Source organism: Plecotus auritus (genome assembly GCF_963455305.1).
Source record: "Plecotus auritus genome assembly, chromosome: 9".
NCBI classification, from domain to species: domain Eukaryota; kingdom Metazoa; phylum Chordata; class Mammalia; order Chiroptera; family Vespertilionidae; genus Plecotus; species Plecotus auritus.
The window spans coordinates 16,202,804-16,221,593 of NC_137783.1; the positions used below are offsets into that span (position 1 = coordinate 16,202,804).

The following is an 18,790-nucleotide window of genomic DNA, read 5'->3' on the forward strand; positions in this document are numbered from 1 at the left end:
AAGGAACCAAAGACATGGGATATCCTATCTAATAAAAGAGTAATATGCAAATTGACCATACTTCCACTACACCCACAAGCCACGCCCACCAGTCAATCAGGAGTGAGTATGCAAATTAACCCAACCAAGATGGCTGTGGCCACAGAGAGAGAAGGAGGCTTGGGTTTCCCTGGCAATGGAGGAAGCCAAGCTTTCCGCCTGCCCTGGCCTGCCTTGGCCTCTGCTTAAGGCTACAAAGTTTCAATTATAGAAGATAAATAAATCCCAACAAAAATGGTGGCAGCCACAGAGCTGGAGAGAGCAGGAGGCTTGAGTTGCCCCCGGTGATGGAGGAAGCCAAGCTTTCTGCCTGCCCTGGCCTGCCCTGGCCTCCACTGAAGGCTACAAAAGTTTCAATTATAGAAGATAAATAAATTCCAGATACCAGGGCCTCCGCTAGCGTCGCCGGGGTGTGTGGCCAGCCTGCAAACCACCACAGGCCCCTCACCCAGGTCACCCCACGCCCCAAGGGAACCCCCACCCTGATCTGGGACACCCTTCAGGGCAAATCAGCCGGCCCCCACCCATGCACCAGGCCTCTATCCTATCTAATCCTCCTAGCTAATAAAAGAATAATATGCAAATTGACCATCACTCCAACACACAAGATGGCTGCCCCCATGTGGACACAAGATGGCCACCACAAGATGGCCAGCAGGGGAGGGCAGTTGGGAGGGAACAGGTCTGCAAGGGAGGGCAGTTGTGGGTGATCAGGCCAGCAGGGTAGGGCAGTTAGAGGTGACCAGGCCTGCAGGGGAGGACAGTTAGGGGTGACCAGGCCTGGAGGGGAGGGTAGTTAGGGGCAACCAGGCCTGCAGGGGAGGGCAATTAGGGGCAAACAGGCTGGCAGGAGAGCAGTTAGGCATCAATCAGGCTGTCAGGGGAGTGGTTAGGGGGTGATCAGGTTGGCAGGCAGAAGTGGTTAGGGGCAATCAGGATGGCAGGCAGGCAAGCAGCTGGGAGCCAGCAGTCCTGGATTGTGAGAGGGATGTCCAACTGCTCGTTTAGGCCTGATCCTACCTGGCAGTTGGAATCCCTCGAGGGGTCCCAGATTGGAGAGGGTGCAGGCTGGGCTGAGAGACACACACCCCCATGTACGAATTTCATGCACCGGGACTCTAGTCTCTAATAGGATAATGTGATTCCCATGTTAAGTGCTATCTCTTTCAGAAAGTCTTCTGTGACTATTCTGACAACACTGAGCTCTATTTCCTCAGAAGCTCAAATGCTCCTGTTATCTCTAGCCCAGAGGTTCCCCACTATCTGCATGAGAATCACCTAGAAGGTTTGTGAAACTTAAGTTTTCCCATCCCTCAGACTTTCAGAATAGCATTTTAGGTGCCTGATTATTCATAATTCTAAGTCTCCAGGTAATGCTGATATTGCTGGTGCCAGAACCACCCTTTGGGAAATACCGCTCTAGACAACTATTGATAATTTCTTTATTTTTTCAATATTTTTATTGAGTTTTAGTGAGAAAGGAATGGAGACAGAGAGAGAGAGAGAGAGAGAGAGAGAGAGAGAGAGAGAGAGATCCATGAGAGAGAAACAGATTGGCTGCCTGCTCCTGCACACCCCCTACTGGGGATTGAGCTCACAACTCAGGCATGTGCCCTGACCAGGAATCAAACAGGTGACCTATTGGAACATGAGATGATGCTCAATCCACTGAATCACGCCTGCTGGGCAGTGATTTCTTAATGTTCTTGTCAACCAATTAGAAAGCTCCTAAGGCTGAGAAAGATTCTTGTATTTCTTTGTACTTCCTAGAGCCTTTCAATAGTAGTTGCTTGACCAAAAGTGGCTGATTATTACTGATCATCTATGGAATAAGGCAATTCCTAGCATAGTCAAATCCACTTTCATCCATAGTCCCATTTCCTTGCAGTTACAAAACAAAACAAAAACCAAAAAAAAAAAAAAAAACCACACACAATTTTGAACTCTTCCTTTAGAAATGCATTCCTAGTCCCTCTTCTTATCTCAACGTTTAAGTATACAGGTAGGCAAAAGTCGATTTACAGTTGTGAGTACAAGGAACACACAATTTATTTTTACATTATTATTCATTAATTATTGTATTAAGTAAACCTACTTTTGCCTACCCTTGTATTTTTTTTTTTATCCTTACCCGAGGATTTGTTTTTAAAATTGATTTTAGAGAGAGACAGAGGGAGAGAAACATCGATGTTAGAGAGAAGCATCAATTGGTTGCCTCCTTGTACATGCCCCAACTGGGGATCAAATCTGCAATCATTTGGTCTACAGGTTGACATTCCAACCAACTGAGCCACTAGGCCAGGGCCCGCCCCTGTAATTTTGCCAACATTATCAAAACTGTATAATGTGAAATAACGTATGTGAAAATCTTGAGAATCTCAATGGACAACAAATGTTCATTACCATCACCATCATTCTTATTATTGGAAACTCCATGGACTCAATCCAAGGCCCTGCTCAGCTAGGGCTTTCAATAAGTTTGGTTCCAAATGCTTTTTGCAACACACTAACTTCAAACTCAGGGATTTCTTTGTTGCTCATGTGCATGTGTAAGTGTGTGTGTGTGTGTGTGTGTGTGTGTGTGTGTGTGTGTGTGGTGTGTGTGTGTGACATCTAGAACAGTGGAGAAAGTACATACCTCATACATAAATAGTGATGACAGTCTGTAAACAGGTAGCCTACCCTTTAGTGTCCCTGAAGAAGTTTCTCCCAATCACAGGACAAAATAAATGAATTCTCTAAGCCATTTCTCACTATATTGATTTTTAGAAAAAAATCAATTAAAATTTATTATTTCTGGTTTTCTTTTTACCTTACAACCTAAATTTTTTTCATGAGATATTTTGGCTCTACTAAAGATTCAACTTCTTGCACTCTATAAACCTAAGAGTCTCTCTCTCTCTCTCTCTCTCTCTCTCTCTCTCTCTCTCTCTCTCTCTCTCTCTCTCATTCTCTCTCTTTTAACTCATCTGGTGCTAGTGTGAACCTGGCCACAGAGTATCATCTTGGACCCATGTGCTGTTGTTTAACTTTTAACAAACAGATTGTCTGGGCATGATAGCAAGAGTGCTAGGCAAGGATATAGATTTATATTTTCCTGTTCTTCATCTGCCACTAAATTAGCTAGCTGACTTGAGCCAATCATTTCATCTTTCAAGCTTCCTTACAGAAAATGATTTTTAATCCATGACATATATACTCAACAGATGGGATGCAGAAATAGTCCAGACAAAACACAGCCCTTTCAAGACAATTTTCAAGAGTTTATTTTCTTTCAATCGCTATGTCTACCTCCACGTGTACAAGCTATCTATCTCCTGGTGACCCCATACAGAAAGGATTTATCTAGAGTCATTCATCTTTGTCTCCACTGGAACTTCTTTCATATAACAGATGCTCAATAAATAGTTCTGGGTTGATTAATGGATGGAATTAATCTATCAAATCATTTACTTCTTCCAAAATTGAGGTAATAGCTTTATCTGCCCTTATCTCTGGGCCAAAGAACATGGCCTAGCTGTGTGTCCTTTGGGGTTCAGAAGGACAAAAACAATGTCAGGGAGAAAATAGCAGCATCTTCACTTTTCCTGGTTATCTTGGGCTGTGCTAGGCTTTCCACAAACAACTGTCATTTGCTGGGACTCTAAATAATACAGCTTCCCTAGTCCACCATCCAGACCTCAGTTAGCCTTGTGGGGAGGGGAGTAATTAATTTGAGGAGGAAGCTGGTTTGTAAAAATAAAAGATTTCATTAGAATTCCACACACACAGAGGGTTACCTACTCATTAATTTAATGATTTCAAAAGGGATCTTAGTATATAATTGCTATAATTTAGGTGGAAACAATGCCACACTAAATGTAATTATAGGAGTAGGCTCTGTAAAGATGTTTTTCTCTTTACCAGAGAGCAATTCTGGGTCAGCTGATTCTCTTCTGCATAGTAATCTGGTTCTTTTTTTCCATTTCTAATTACACCAACTTTTATCAAATAGGTATCAAAGCTGAGAGAAGTTTCAAGGAGACAGTGGTTGACCACATCTCTCAGAGAGAAAAAGGAGAGGATTCATTACTAGGAAGCCACTAGAAATGTGCAAAAGAAGATAAAACAGTGCCTCGACAGTATGACAGGAGGGTTTCCCTGCAGACTGACTTGTGTGGGGACATCTGAATGAATTCAACTAGGATAATGTTGTATTGTGATGGACCTGCCTCAGGACATATCCCTTCCCCTTACTGTCCTCCATGATGATGAAGTTTATATAAAAGCCTTCTAAATAAAGCTTGCTAATAGTATTCAAATCCAAAATCATACTACTTTTCAACTGCTTGTTCTATTAGTTTTCCCCTGAGTCCTTTTTAAAATATTCCCATGAAAGTCTAATTCTCTAGACTTTAAAGGTTATCAGAGTATTTCCCTAAGATAATGCAAATCCTCCATTTTCTCCTTGTGTTTTGTTTATAGGTTTTTGTATTATGTAACCACAACACTATAGGTTTTGAGGTAATTCTATCTTCTTGATTTATTCTTTTTAATTTCAATTTTTAAATGCTAACTTCCTGTTATGCCCTCCATGATCATTCTTCCTCCTCAGTTCTTTTCCTTCCTCCCTGACTCTATTGGATCAGATGAATTATCAGAATAACATAGATGATGAAGTATCCTGGTCCGTGGAGAAATGATCCTGCTCCCCACTCCCCACCCCCAGGGACAGCTTAGCTGTTTTCATTGCGCCCATATATATACTAGGATGATGGAGTCTTAAGCTGGGCTTTCCTGGTGGCCAGCAAGCTGGAGGGCAAGCACAGACCTTCAATTTATGAATGAGGGAGAACCCCTGCGAGTGTCAGGGCAGAAAATGAATTCTCCCATTGGTCCAGATGTTACCCCCATATTGGCATGTAGATAAATGTGCCCCAAATCAAATGCTCTGCAATCACTTGGTCTGGCCACATGCAATCTCCTCCATTGACACACTGGATTTATTTCTCATTCCTCTAAGTAAACAGTTAAATCTGCTGTGGATTCCGGTGAGTCACACACCATCTTCTACGCCACCTTCATCCAGGACTCAGAATTAGCCATTGCTAGGAAACGGCATGTCTCAACTCAATCCTTTCCCTCAGCTTCAACTCCTTTCACGGGCTGCATGTCATTAATTTGAGAGCAAATTATTAGAAACCCAGAAAACAGTTCTGAAATGCCTGTAGATTTATGATGAAGTCATTCCACAAAAGGTCATGGGCAACCTTGCTATAATTAAATCTTTCATTAATTTTAAAAATACACAATAACTTCTAAATGCAGCATAAATTAACCAGATGACCTTGAAGAAATTAGTTAGAGCACTGCTTCATCAGAAGCCGCTACCTACCAATTTTCTTAATTTTTATTCTATGAGTGGGACGTGTGTCCATTTTCCATTCTTGGATTGGGTTCCAGTAGCCTGTTTATTTGCAGTGATTTAGTATTAATTCACTCGGAGCATTAGGCAGCCCTGGAAGGGATGGTGGGTAGGCAAGACTCTCCTTTCCTTTAGGTGACAACCTCAAAAGTATGTAAGTGTGACCCACACAATCACCCTCTGGGACGCAGCCCCTCTATTTCATTAACTGGGTGATACTTTTTTTTTTCATGTGTACATTTTGATAAATGGTTTCTCTTTTCTCATTATAAAAAATGCATTCTCATTATAAAAATTTTGAAAACTTTAAAAATCTATACATGAGAAAATTGAAAACCCCTTGGAGGTAACCACTTATAATATTCTGTGATATTCCCTTCTGTTCATTGAAAGCACTGTTTTTCCTTAGACAAGGCAAGCAACAATCTGAAGCTACAGCCGGGGTTCGAATCTTCGGAACTTATAGAAACTCTGAGGTTTATGGTAGTATCTTCCCTGTTTGGCTCAGTGGACAGAGAGTCAGCCTGTGGACTGACGGGTCCCGGGTTCGATTTCGGTCAAAGGCATATGTCTGGGTTGTGGGCTTTATCCTCAGTAGGGGGTGTGCAGAAGGCAGCTGATTAATGATTCTCTCTCATCATTGATGTTTCTCTCTCTCCCTCTCCCTTCCTCTCTGAAATCAATAAAAGTATATTTTTTAAAAAGCCTCAGAGTTGGATTATAGAACAGATGCCATGCACGCTAGAACTAAAATGAGCCTCATACAAAACTGATATTCCTCCTATAAGGTGAGGAAGAGGCTTTATAACATAAACATCCCATCAGCAGAGATCTTGTTCGTGCCGGAGTTCTGCTCTTAGAACACTTAGGATCATGCCTACCTTGTAGTGGACACTCAATACATACTGTTGAATAAAGACAGAATAATGTTTTTGAGAGGAGGAACTTGAGAGGTGGACCCCTGAGTCCTTTTTAAAACATTCCTTTGAAAGTCCAGTTCTCTCAGAAAAACTTCCATGCCTCCTCTTGCCTCTTCCTTCCATAAGCCCTCCTTTCTGCACTCACTGAAGAAGCTGCTGAGGACAGATGTTATTAAAGGTTAGCCATCAGCAGCCAGCAGTTGTGGGTCTCCAGAAATCCAGGCCACATTCCTGGCTACTGGTGTGCATCCATGCCGTCCAATTGTTTTCCCATTAGGGTGCAGATGGGCTTAGTGGTAAAGGAGGTCAGCAGCTAGAGGGAAACTGCATTGAGCGAAAGTGAGACATGAGCTAGACCTTAATAGAAAGAGGCAGGGGATCAATAGCAAGGAATCCTGCAAGCAGAGCCTATGTTAGTTACATGATACGATGACCGGTGAGATGGTGGAATGAGGCAGGGAGGAAAAGGCACCAGAGAAGAGGAGGAGAGGAGACTGAAAGGCATCGGAACTGAACAGGCAAGAGAAAGAAAGCTGACTTTTAAAAATTAAATAAATCATCCGATGCCCAAACAACTTTGTTTCTTTTCTCCAAACTTAATAAGCTCTGCGAATGGGTTTGAAAGCTTCAAGTCCATAACAGAGGGTTAGAAACTGTGGTCTGTGAACCTGTGAGAGATGAGTTGGGTGATGAAGGAAACCCTAAGAGATAGAAACAAGAGGGCAAAATGGATATTCAGAGTGGCATTTAGGAGAGGAGGGAATTAATTAAAAGAGCTGTGAGAGAGGAGCCACAGGAGGGACACCTGTTTTTGTTTTTTGTTTTTTAAATATATTTTATTGATATTTTACAGAGAGGAAGGGAAAGGGATAGAGAGCTAGAAACATCAATGAGAGAGAAACATCGATCAGCTCCTCCTGCACACCTCCCACTGGGGATGTGCTCGCAACCAAGGTACATTCCCTTGACCGGAATCGAACCCGGGACCCTTCAGTCCGCAGGCCGACACTCTATCTACTGAGCCAAACCGGTTTCGGATGGGGACACCTGGTTTTCCTACGACATTATATTGCTCACTCTCCTACTTTGTGTCAAATCCCGAACCGAGAACTAAAAACATCAGAAAAAGTGTAAAATGCATCCCTTTCCTTTAAATAGTTGCAATTTAGTCCAATAGCATCACTCACTCAGCATGTGTCTGCTGAGCACCCATTATGCATAGCCTCACATTCAGTGCTGTGGGAGATGAGGGATTAAGACAGTTGCAGTTTGTGAATCCTTACAGACTAAAACAGACCTCATGCTCTAACTGCAAAGATGACCAATATGCAAAACAATTAGGAAACTCCAAAAGAAAGATGACAATCCAATTCACCATGGCCCAGCAATTCCACTTGTAGGTATGTAGCTCAGAGAACTTATATCCCTGGAGGTTCTTGTACAAAGATAGGACAATACTGTTTGTAGTAATGCCAAACCATTGATAGGAGAATGGGGAATAAATTGTGCATATTCGTTTCATGACAGAATTCCATGTGACATTGAAAATATCTGGACCAGATGGATATACCCCAAAATCAATAATATTGAATGACAGAAGGATGCAGGAGAATGATAGCATTTAGCTACATTATACATTTGTAAAACACAGCAATGTCACGTATATTTCTATGAATAGATATGCATGAAATGTATACACACATGTATTAGAAGAATATACATCGAATTCATGGCACCCATTGATTTATGGAGGATGTAAGGATAAAAGGTCTGAAAATGGGCAGTACCTAGAGGACTACCTCCACCTGGGATGCCTTGCTCATTTCTCCTAAAAATCTGAAGCCCAAGTGGCAGCGTGCTAATATTTATTCATTCTAGGTAGTTGGTACAAAAGTGCTTGTGACATTATTCTTTGTACTTAACTGTATTTTTAAAACCTTCAAGAAGAACTGTAAGAAACACAATACAGGTATAAAAGTGTGGATGTAGAATTTATATTAAACATCACACATTCAAAATCTTACAGGAGCCAGGAGGACAACTTAAATGGACAGTGAGTGAGCTGAAGCAACGGGGGCAGATGCATGCACATCGGGTAAGAGATGGGGCAAGAAACAGCACGTCTGATCGCAAGTGGGCAGCTACCATGCAGCTCTAGCAGGCTGGTGGACAATGGGCATCTGTGTTCAACATTGCCAGGTGTTTCTGACTTTGCAAAGCTTGCCTCAATATATATAAAAAAGCAAACCAAATTAAATATAGCTGTGAGCCAAACCCTGAGGCATAAGATAAGAATTCAATAAAAGTAAATGAGGAGGAGCTGGACAAATAGTGGAGGGCTTCCTGAAAGAGGTGACACTTGTCTATGGGTTCTGCATCAGATATGAGAACACTTTTAAGCCATTCCAAATGATCTGTCTTTCCAATACTTCATACGAGGGTGCAAGGGGAGAAGTAGTTTATGGGTAGGGGAAGTTTGTAGAAACTGTCAAAAATTTCAGTGATGTTTGTAACATATTCACAATGGATGAAGCTCCAGCTGCACTGTTGTTCAGCGTCTGCAAATTACAGCCCCTGGGACAAATCTGTCTGCTACCTGTTTTGAGTGACCTAAAAGCGAACAATGGCTTTTGCATTTTAAGTGCGGGGTGTATGGAGGATGGGAGGAAGCAAATGAAGAACAATATTTCATGACATGTGAAAATGGTGAGTAATTTAAATTTCAGCATCTACAAGTTGATGCCCACTCATTATGTATAGCCTATTGCAGCTCTCACACTACATTGCAAGAGTCAGGAGGTATAACAAAGACCCTGTGGCCAGAAAAGTTAAAAGAGCTGTAAGCCCATTTCTTAATCATCAGACTAGGGAGACTACAGACATGTCTAATATCCCTGGATGGAGACTATGGAACTTAATCCTCACACCCAGGCACAGAAACATGAGCTCAGACAGAAGGTAAGTAAAGCACCTAAGTTCACATGCGTAGCTAAGTGGCAACCTGAATGCTTTTCCTATAGCATCAACCTCCAAAACCCATGTCCTAAGCCACCTCTCTATCCCACTCAGCAACCTGTTGGTCAAAATAAGCCTTTTCCCCCCAGGTTACTGTCAGCCTCCAGCACATCCCAGCGTCATCCAAAAGCCCCTATTGCAGGCACACAGCCGGCTTCTGTGTTCCTTGGCACCAATGACAGTGGGCCTCTGAGTGGATGGCAAGTCTGATGACACCCTGAGGGATGTGAATCCAGCAGCCAACCCGGGAGGTAACGACTTGGGAGTTCCACTGGATTTGCCGATTTCTCGAAGCACTTACTTTGGGCAAAGGCAAGTCAGGCTCTTCCAGCAAACAACAGAGAATGGGAAAACAGATCAATGGAAGCAGCACTGGTTCATTTCCAATGACTTTATTGAATGCAGTTACTGGAGGCTAAACAATGCATTTAAGCACAGGGCTGGGGCTCCACGTTGTGCTAAGCCTGTTCCCTGCTAAGCATGTGGCCACAGGTTCTTAGGTGGAAAGAAGGTTTTTGCTGTTTCTTTTTCCCTTTAAACCTCTGCAGCTTTGGGGTTTGCATAATTTCCTAGGCAAAAGGCTCTCTCTCCCCCTTCACTTTGACTACAGTTCTGCTGGTGGAACAATGGATCAGAGATATAAGCCAGTGAGACTGGACTTATGCAGGGAGTTAGCAAGGCAATCAGCCCTTAGACAGTCTGCTGAAAGCATCCCTTGTGCTTCCCACATCACACTGTCCCCTGTGCAGACCAGGCAGCATCCCACTGCTCACATTTGCTGATGTTGCTCTCCGTCCTGGAATGCCCCTCTATCCTTCCTCCCCACATAGCCAAGAAGTCTTTGTACTGCTCTGTCTTCAATCACTTCTTAGATATCCAATGACAACTACAATTTGGGCCATCCCTTGCCATTTAATTGTCCTATAATTCTTTCACATTTGTCATATCTCTCCAAACGTTGGTTTGTATGGGTTGCTGTGATGTGGTGTCTAGCAGCACCGTGAACACTCATCCGTACTTAGTGAGTACGAACAGCCTGCCCCTCTCTTCACACATGGCCCTTAAGGGACTGAAGACACCTTGGAGAATTGTAGTACCTTTCCTTAAATTTCAGCTCCGAGCCCGAAGTTTGAAATTCACATCCCTTGTCTCAGTTTGCCTCTTACAGAGCATGCCAGCCGAGCACTTAACTCCTCCCAGCCTTGGTGTTCTCATTAGCCCAATGACGATCATCTGACCTACATGGCAGGTTGTTGGGAGATTTCAGTGAAATCAGCTTTGAGAAAGTGCCCAACCAGACACCTGACCAAAGGCAGGTGCTGAACAGACACAGTGAGCTGCTGCTCGCTCCTGTGAAGCAGTGTCTCTGCCCTTTCTTCCTGGAAAGCTGTGCCTCTCCTTTGGGGGATTTCTTGTTTTCTGGGAGGCGGCTACGTTCCCCCTGCCCCCTGTAAAAGATCAGCTAAATCACAGCCAGCTGCTTCAAACATTTCATATCAAGAAAGAATTTCAAATGTAGCTTTGAGCATGTAGGAAATCTGTTTCCCCATCTGATTCCACATCTGAGCCCAGCAACACAGAGCTTTCCTTCAAGTGCTAATCTGGGGGCAAACCTTTCAAGAAATAGTGGACCAAAGAAGCTCAGGGCTCTAATAGCCACAGGCATCTCATCAGCTGGAGGGTTCCCGCTTACAATGGCAATAGGCCCTCTGGCTTGTCAATCAACCAGCCCTGTCCTCCACAGTAAGTAATAAGAACGGTCACATTTCACTGTGAATTAGGCTAGACTAGATGATTCCTGTCAAGGTTACCAGGGAAATGTTGAAATAATAACATTTGAAAAGACAGCAAGAAAAGGAGCAAGAAAAGTAAGCAAACTCCAAGCCTGCAAGCTGGGAACTGTTTCTCCCACACGGATTCCGCTGCAGAGCTGCAATGTTAGATTTCATACCCCTGAGCAGGGGCCTTCAGGAGGACTGGAAGCTGGAGGAAATCAGAAATCATTCCTAGGAGGGTCCTCATTCTCTAGCTGCCCTTTGTACCCACATGCCATCTCACCCTGCTGCTTTCTCACCCCCTACACACACCTTTGCACACAGACACAGACTGCTCAGATGGCTACCCAGCCTCCAGCCCCCATAACTTGCAACTACTGGATTCTGATCACAGGCCTTCAGAATCTCTAGAAATCTATAGGCAATGTCCTAAAATGTGAAAGCCATGGGCCAGAGAAGCCACAACAATCAAAACACTGGTAAAATTATTAAGGACCATACCTTGCACTGGTTAATTCATTCACTCATTTATTGATTCAATAGATATATACTGTTAAATCCTCAGTGCTAGCACAAAACTGATAAACACATGGCACTCAATGAACAAGATACCCAAAGATTCTTTCTCACAGGGACTTAAAGTCATGTGTGTATGTGTGTGTGTGTGTGTGCATGCATACACATGCATGTGTGCATGCATACACATGTGTGTTTGTGGGTCTGTAGTAAGGGTGGGTGAAGGTGGAGGGGGACCATACTAAATAAACAATGCAATTTTCCCTAATATTTGTTGTCTAAAATGTTATCAAGGTAGACATTTATAGGGCTTGGAAAGCATATAGCATGGGGACCAAAACTCATCTGGTGTGTTAAAGGAAGGAGTGTTAGAAAAAAAAAAGATACGTAAAATAAGACTTGAAAGATATTTTAGAAGTTTGGTTGTGCATGTGGGAGGACAAGCACTTTCCAGGCATATCCACAAGCAAAGGCCCTGGGGCAGGAAGGCACCAGTGGAGCAGGAATGGAAGTCAGAAATGAGATCCTAGACATGGGCCAGTGTGGGTATGGGGTTAGGCCATTCAATGAGTTTAGATTTTATCCTGAAGGAAGTGGAAATACCTCCATAAGTTTTTAGAATAAGAATGGTGTTACCATATTTTCAATTTGGAGAATATCAGTCAGATGCAGGTCAAATTCTTAAAGTAAACTAAATCCCTTCATAATCTCAACTCTTTACACCCAATCATGCTCTTTCGTGGTTCCTTCCTTTGTATGTGTTCTGTCCTTTGCCTTGAAATCATTCATTCTCTCCAAAAATAATTACTGACATCCTGTTCTGTGCCAAACCTCCTGTTTGGTATCCAGGTGATAGTACTCAACAAACTGCTAAAAATTTGTGCTTTCTTCAAGCTTACATTACCTTTAGTCAGTTTTCCACTGGTGAACTACTACTGAAACTTTCAGACCAACTCATTGTCACCTTTTGTATGTGAGAAGTCTTCATTTGCCTCTATTCACTCCCTGGTTCTATAACTAGGGTTCCTTGATGATTAAAGTATCCCCACTCTCCACAACACATTGGCCTGAGAGGTCCATAAAAGTAGAGAGAATTGTATCTCCCTCTTTTATATCCCTCAAGAGAATCTAAAACATATTAGGATCTTATTAAATGTTTTTGAATAAATAAAGTATGTATTAGCGTTCTCCAGAGAAACAGAATAAGTAGGGTGTGTGTGTGTGTGTGTGTGTGTGTGTGTGTGTGTGTGTGTGGGCAAGCTAAACACTCAGGAGAGCAGTGGTTGAGTTCCAGTTTGCAGGCTGGCAGGCTTGAGACCCAGAAAGAGCAAGTGTTTCAGTTGGAGTCCAAAGGCAAGAATAAACCATGTTCCAGTGTGAAAGCACCAGGCAGGAGGAAGTCTCTTTTGCTCAATGAAGGAACAGGATTTTGTTCTAGTCAAGCCTTCACCTGATTGGATGAGACCTACCCACATTAGGAAGAGCAATCTGCTTAACTTAGTTTATTCGTTTACATGGCAATCATATCCAAAACCACCTTCACAGAAACACCCAGAATAATATTTGACCAAATGTTTAGGCACAACGTGGCCCAGTCAAGTTTACACATAAAAACCATCACAAACTGTTTAACATTTAAATCCTCTAAATTAAGTTAACAAGATACATCAGTAAAACCTTTTTTTCTCCTTGACTACTGCTAAGCTATAGAGTCAGGGTTAGCAGAGAAGGGAAGGATTTAGAAGGCTAGCCTACATCAGTAATAGGTTTTGGTGAAATTGCAAGGTTAAGCATTTTGTTCCCCAAATGGTCTCCCTGTCCTCATAGTTCCTAAGAAATGTATAAAAGTTTTTTGAACTCCTGCTTCCATTCTTGCCATTGTCATTACGCGAAGAAACAGCACTGGTCAGCCCTACCTAGTGGACCACTTGATTTTAAAATCCTTTTCAAATCTAGGACAGAAGCAGAAATTGCCTCTTGACAATCCTTTAAGAGCTCACCCTCTGGCTATGTGAGGAGGCCTGGAAAAACTTGTGTCATTTTCACACTAGAAAAATGTTGAATTTAATAAAAAGTCAAAAACAGGGAGCCTGAATTATTTATACTTGGGTAGATGACTGCTGCCAAACTCATCTTCATTTCATGAAAGGACAAATCCTTTTCGGTCTTATAAGAAAATTATGCACTATTCTAGCTCCTTTTCTACTTACTACCATTTAAAATGTTGCAATAAGCAAGGTAGAAGTGGGGGCAGAAACTTGGCCACACTCTTACGGAGTTTTAGTGGGAAGAAAGAGAAATAGAAGTGCTATCTAGTCTTTTCAGTAAATGGTTTGGCCCTGAGGTCAATCTCTCTCACATCCATGTGACCAGTTAAACTCTATCTGAATCTGAGGGAAAAATTATTAACATTAAAGATTGGATGAACAGAGAGTTTAAACTGTGGCCTTAAATTTGTTAGGGAATGCCAGGTCATGTAAAAATTAGAATCCAGGTGATATTGTTCAAAATGATGCCCAAGAAGAGCATGCAATGAGTTCAATAGACCTCCTAGAAGAGAATGTAGGAAAAAGCACATTATGAGGTGAGGAGAAGCCCAAATGAAAGGAAGACCAGCATGTCTCTCTGGTACAGAAACAGGAAATGCCTGATTGTAGGACCATGTACATCTTCGCTGCCCAAGATGCTGGGACAATTTAGATATGATGAGCAGTTACATCTGCCTTGATAAATTGAAGCAGGCTGCACAACCTTCCTGGATGTATGTACCTTGCCTTACAGAATCTATAGCTCAGTACTTAAACTCTTCGATGTCCACATCAAATAAAGTCCTAGAAAAGATGAAGGTTTTCTTGTTATATCTAGTGATTAAGTGAAGGATGGGAAATAATTTGGAAGTGTCAGCTCATGGCCAGAGATCCTTCTGAAAAAAGATGGTGGTTTTCCTAATATTCCATCAATTTCCTGGAATTCACAGGAACAATGTCTAATCTCTTGGCAGAGTATTCTGGGTAACATGATATTTTTATATCACATTTATTTAATGTATAAACATGCCAATATGTGAATTGACCATCACGCCCTCACAAAGATGGCGGTGCCCACAGCCAATAAGGAGGGAATATGCTAATTGACTGTCACACCCTCAAAGATGGTGGCACCCACAGCCACAAGATGGTGGCGCCCAGTCCCCTCAGCCCCACTGGGGTGTCAGGTGCACAGTATGGCCGGGCCTTGCCCCCAGGCGGGCCCGGCCGCTCTGCGCCTGCCTCTGGAGTCTCCCAGTCCCCTCAGCCCCCCAGCCACCCAGGGCCGGCCCGAGGTGCAGGCAAACCTTGGATGGTGGTTGCCCAACTGCCCAGGGCCGTCCAAGGCTCAGGTAACCAGGGCCTTCCCCTGATCACTGGGTCACCTCCTGCCCCTGAGGGCTCCCAGACTGTGAGAGGGGGCAGGCTGGGCTGAGGGACCCCCACTCCAGTGCATGAATTTTCCATGCACCAGGCCTCTAATATATATTTGTATATATAACCACTATACTACCGTGTTTTCCTGAAAATAAGACATCCTCCAAAAATAAGACCCACTTACAGGTTTCCTTCTGAGTGAAATATAAGGCATCCCCCAAAAATAAGGCCCCCAGGCTCTGTCTCAGAATGAAAATTAATTTACCGTAAACTGGTCGCTAGGGCCGCCCCAACTGGCATCTAGCAACCAGTGACGTTACGCGGAGTCCTGACATCACTGCTGTGTGGAGGCGGAGCGGAGGTCGGAGTGAGTGGTGAGCACAGGGCGGGAGAGAGGAGGAGACTTTCGCAGATGCATGTAGAAGAACAGGAGGATTAGAGCGGACAGGACGCGGCGAAGGTGGTGAGTGCTGGTCTGTCTCTGGTGACACTACCTGATGCTCGCGGCCGCCTTCATGATGACTAAAGGTTCTCAGTCAGTGGAAGACCCTGCTCCAGCCCAGATCCAGGCCCCAGCAAGCCCAGTGACAGTCCTCAGGCAGGCCCCAGGGGGTAAATGTCTGATAAAGGGGTAGGGGGATGTCTGGTGAAGGTGTTCAGTGGCACAGGGGTGGGGGGAGGGGGATCACTTAAAATGACACAGGAGGATCAGAGGGGGCAATCAAAATGACACAGGAGGATCAAAAGGGGTTACTAAAATGGTAATCCCCCCTCTGATTCTCCTGTGCCATTTTGATTCCCCCCTCTGATCCCCCCTGTGTCATTTTGAGTGATCCCCCTCCCCCCACCTTGATACCCCAATTCCTTTTTTTTTTTACCCCTAGAAATGAGCGCAAAAAGAAAAAGCTACTCCGTGGAGTACAAGAAAGGAATCGTGGAAGACTCTTGGGGCCAAAAGCTTACTGCTTTCTGCAAAGAGAAGATGTTGAGTATCCGATTGGTCTGAAAATGGCAAGCAGAGTATGGTAACCTCATTGAACAAGTGGACAAGGGAAATGCTAAAAATTGCAAGTGTGGATCAGGTCGGCAACCATTATTTTCCGAGCTGGAAGACCTGATCTGTGAATGGGTTGTTGACAGGAGAGCAAAGGCTTTGGTTGTGAATAGGGCTCAGATTCAAGAATTTGCCCTTGCAATGGCACCACAGTTTGACATAGCCCCCGAAGACTTCAAAGCATCACAACACTGGCTGGATAATTTCCTTCAGCGAAGTGAACTGTCTTCAAGAAGATCTACAACATTGTTTAGGTTGGAAGATACTCAAGTTATTAAGCGAGCACTTGCATTCAAGTCCTTTATTGATGATGCTGACTTCTCTAAATACAATCTTTCCAACATGTTTGCTATGGATGAAACTGCAGTGTTTATGGGCCAATCATCTCAAACAACAATTGAACAGTGGGGTGCCTCCTTAGCGTACATTCCCTCCACTGCTTACGAAAGTGCACATGTTTCCTGTATTTTGGCAATTCGTCTGGATGGCACTAAAATCCCACCTTTAATCATTTCTAAGGGCAAGAAGGAAAAGATTGAACGTGTTTTGGGCATTTTTATTCTTGAAACTGAAAAAGCCTGGGCCACACAAGCAGTTATAAGGAAGTGGGTTGATTTAATGCTGCCGCTTGTTATGTGAGGGAGCCAAAGAGGTCTGCTAGTCTGGGATGCAGCCAGCACTCACCGCACTAAAGACATGAAGACATTTCTTCACGAAAGAAAAATAGATCAGATAATGATTCCCGCAGGAATGACGGCCTATCTCCAGACTCTTGATATTGCAATAAACAAGCCATTCAAAGACAATTTGCACATGGAAATTAATGACTACATTGAAAATAGAATGGAGAGAAATCAGCGTGGAAACTTTGTGAAACCTAAACTGCAAGAAGTTGTGACTTGGGTGAAGAATTCATGGGAGAAAATCACTGACAGTTGCATTGCAAATGCACTGCAAGCAGGCTACCTTGACAAGAAGTACTCATTTAAAGACAGTGCTATTGCTAAACATGAGAGATTTGGTCCACTGATTCTGAAAGAAATGGAGTCACAAGAAATTCACCAGGAAATTCAGGAATTGGATTGTTATGATGATGTTACAGAAGATGATGATATGATTGTCATTGAATAAATGAGTAAATTCTTGATACTGTAGGATTCACAGTTTGTCTGGTTTGTGTTGACAACTACCGTACTACTGTACCATATACAGGTAATAAATTTCCTTTATTTTCATTTAACAATAAATGTGTACCTATTCTTCTTCATGGAGAAATAAGACATCCCCTGAAAATAAGACCTAGCATGTCTTTGGGGGCAAAAATTAATATAAGACACTGTCTTATTTTCGGGAAAACACGGTAGTACATATTTCTATATATTTACTGATTAGTTGTATTTTAGAAAAAAATTACATTATGTTACTGCCTTCAAATATCTAGAACTCAACTCATACTTATGTTATATATTGTTCTGTATCCATCAAATGCTATAGCTTTAGACTCTAAGCATTAAATACTGCTTATGGTTTGTACAGATAAACTTGCATACAATATTGTTAACTTAGTAAAGTGATTTGACAGCTTAGTCATAGAGTCTGATTGTTATTATAGGAGTTCAGGAGGTGGTACCAGCTGGTGTAGGATCACCATAATTATTCTCCCACATCACCTATGTACATACATGCACACAAACACACACAGGCAGTCAACTTTTTAGGGATTTAAATTTGATATACTTTCAGAAAATAATAGTGATTATTTTCTTTAATATTCAGAAAGTAATTCATGGCTTTTTACAACTTTAAGATCTATATCCCACCATCTATTCACATTGTAAAGGAATGTAAACAAATTTTGACAACAAATTAATCTAAAGTGGAACAAAAACAACTGTAAGCGTGAGTGTGTATGAGTGAGTGTGTGAGTGTGTGTGAGTGTGAATGTAACAGACTGCAGGAGTTTCTCTTAAAATATTCCCTGTTTTCAGTGTGTTGGCTGTTTTACTTCTTCTTGTCCCTGTCCCTAGTGTCTTACTGGAATGTTTTGGAAAGAGAAACACATCTAAAGACATAAGATTTCTGTTTGTTTGGGTTTTGGATGAATGGAAAACTGTTACAATACTATTTTAAATTCTGTTAGAAATCATAACATTTCAATGAGTAACCTAGCTTCTCTCCTCTGGTCTGTTGATCAGAAATATTTATGTACAAGCATAAATATTTCCATTTTCCAGATGAGAAAACATCAGCTCAGAGATTTTAATGCTTTGGTATAGTGTTCCCTGGGAAAAACCATGGCCTTGGTGGGTTAGAGTAGAACTCAGACCTCCGAGTTCCTTTAGACCAAAAGCAAAAGAAGTACTCACGTCATGATCTGGGTCTCCACTCCAGCCTCCACCAGAGCCCCGTCAACAAAGAGAGGAACCGGAGTGAAGCCATATTTGTCCCAGGAGTGTCCCTCGTCAAAACTCACCCTGGGTCAGAAACAAGTACATGAAAGAGACAGCTGAAAATAAAATCACACTCTTCTGCAACAATTTTTTAGGTTATTAAATTCTCCCCCGCATCTCGCTGTCTGGCAGTTTGGATTATCAATAGGGAATAATCTTCAACATCTCTCCATATTATTATGAGATTTGATCAAAACTGCATTTCCTGGCCCA

The 18,790-nt window shown here is 42.6% G+C and overlaps 1 protein-coding gene across 1 annotated transcript in view; it reads right to left on the bottom strand.

Moving 5' to 3' along the window:
• The window catches only part of SORCS3 (sortilin related VPS10 domain containing receptor 3), a 552,458-nt gene that overhangs the window by 55,779 nt on the left and 477,889 nt on the right, over window positions 1-18,790 (bottom strand). The window contains exon 14 of the mRNA XM_080641763.1: window positions 18,494-18,601. Within this exon, the coding sequence (XP_080497889.1) occupies window positions 18,494-18,601 (108 nt within the window). The remainder of the gene's footprint in view (window positions 1-18,493; window positions 18,602-18,790) is intronic.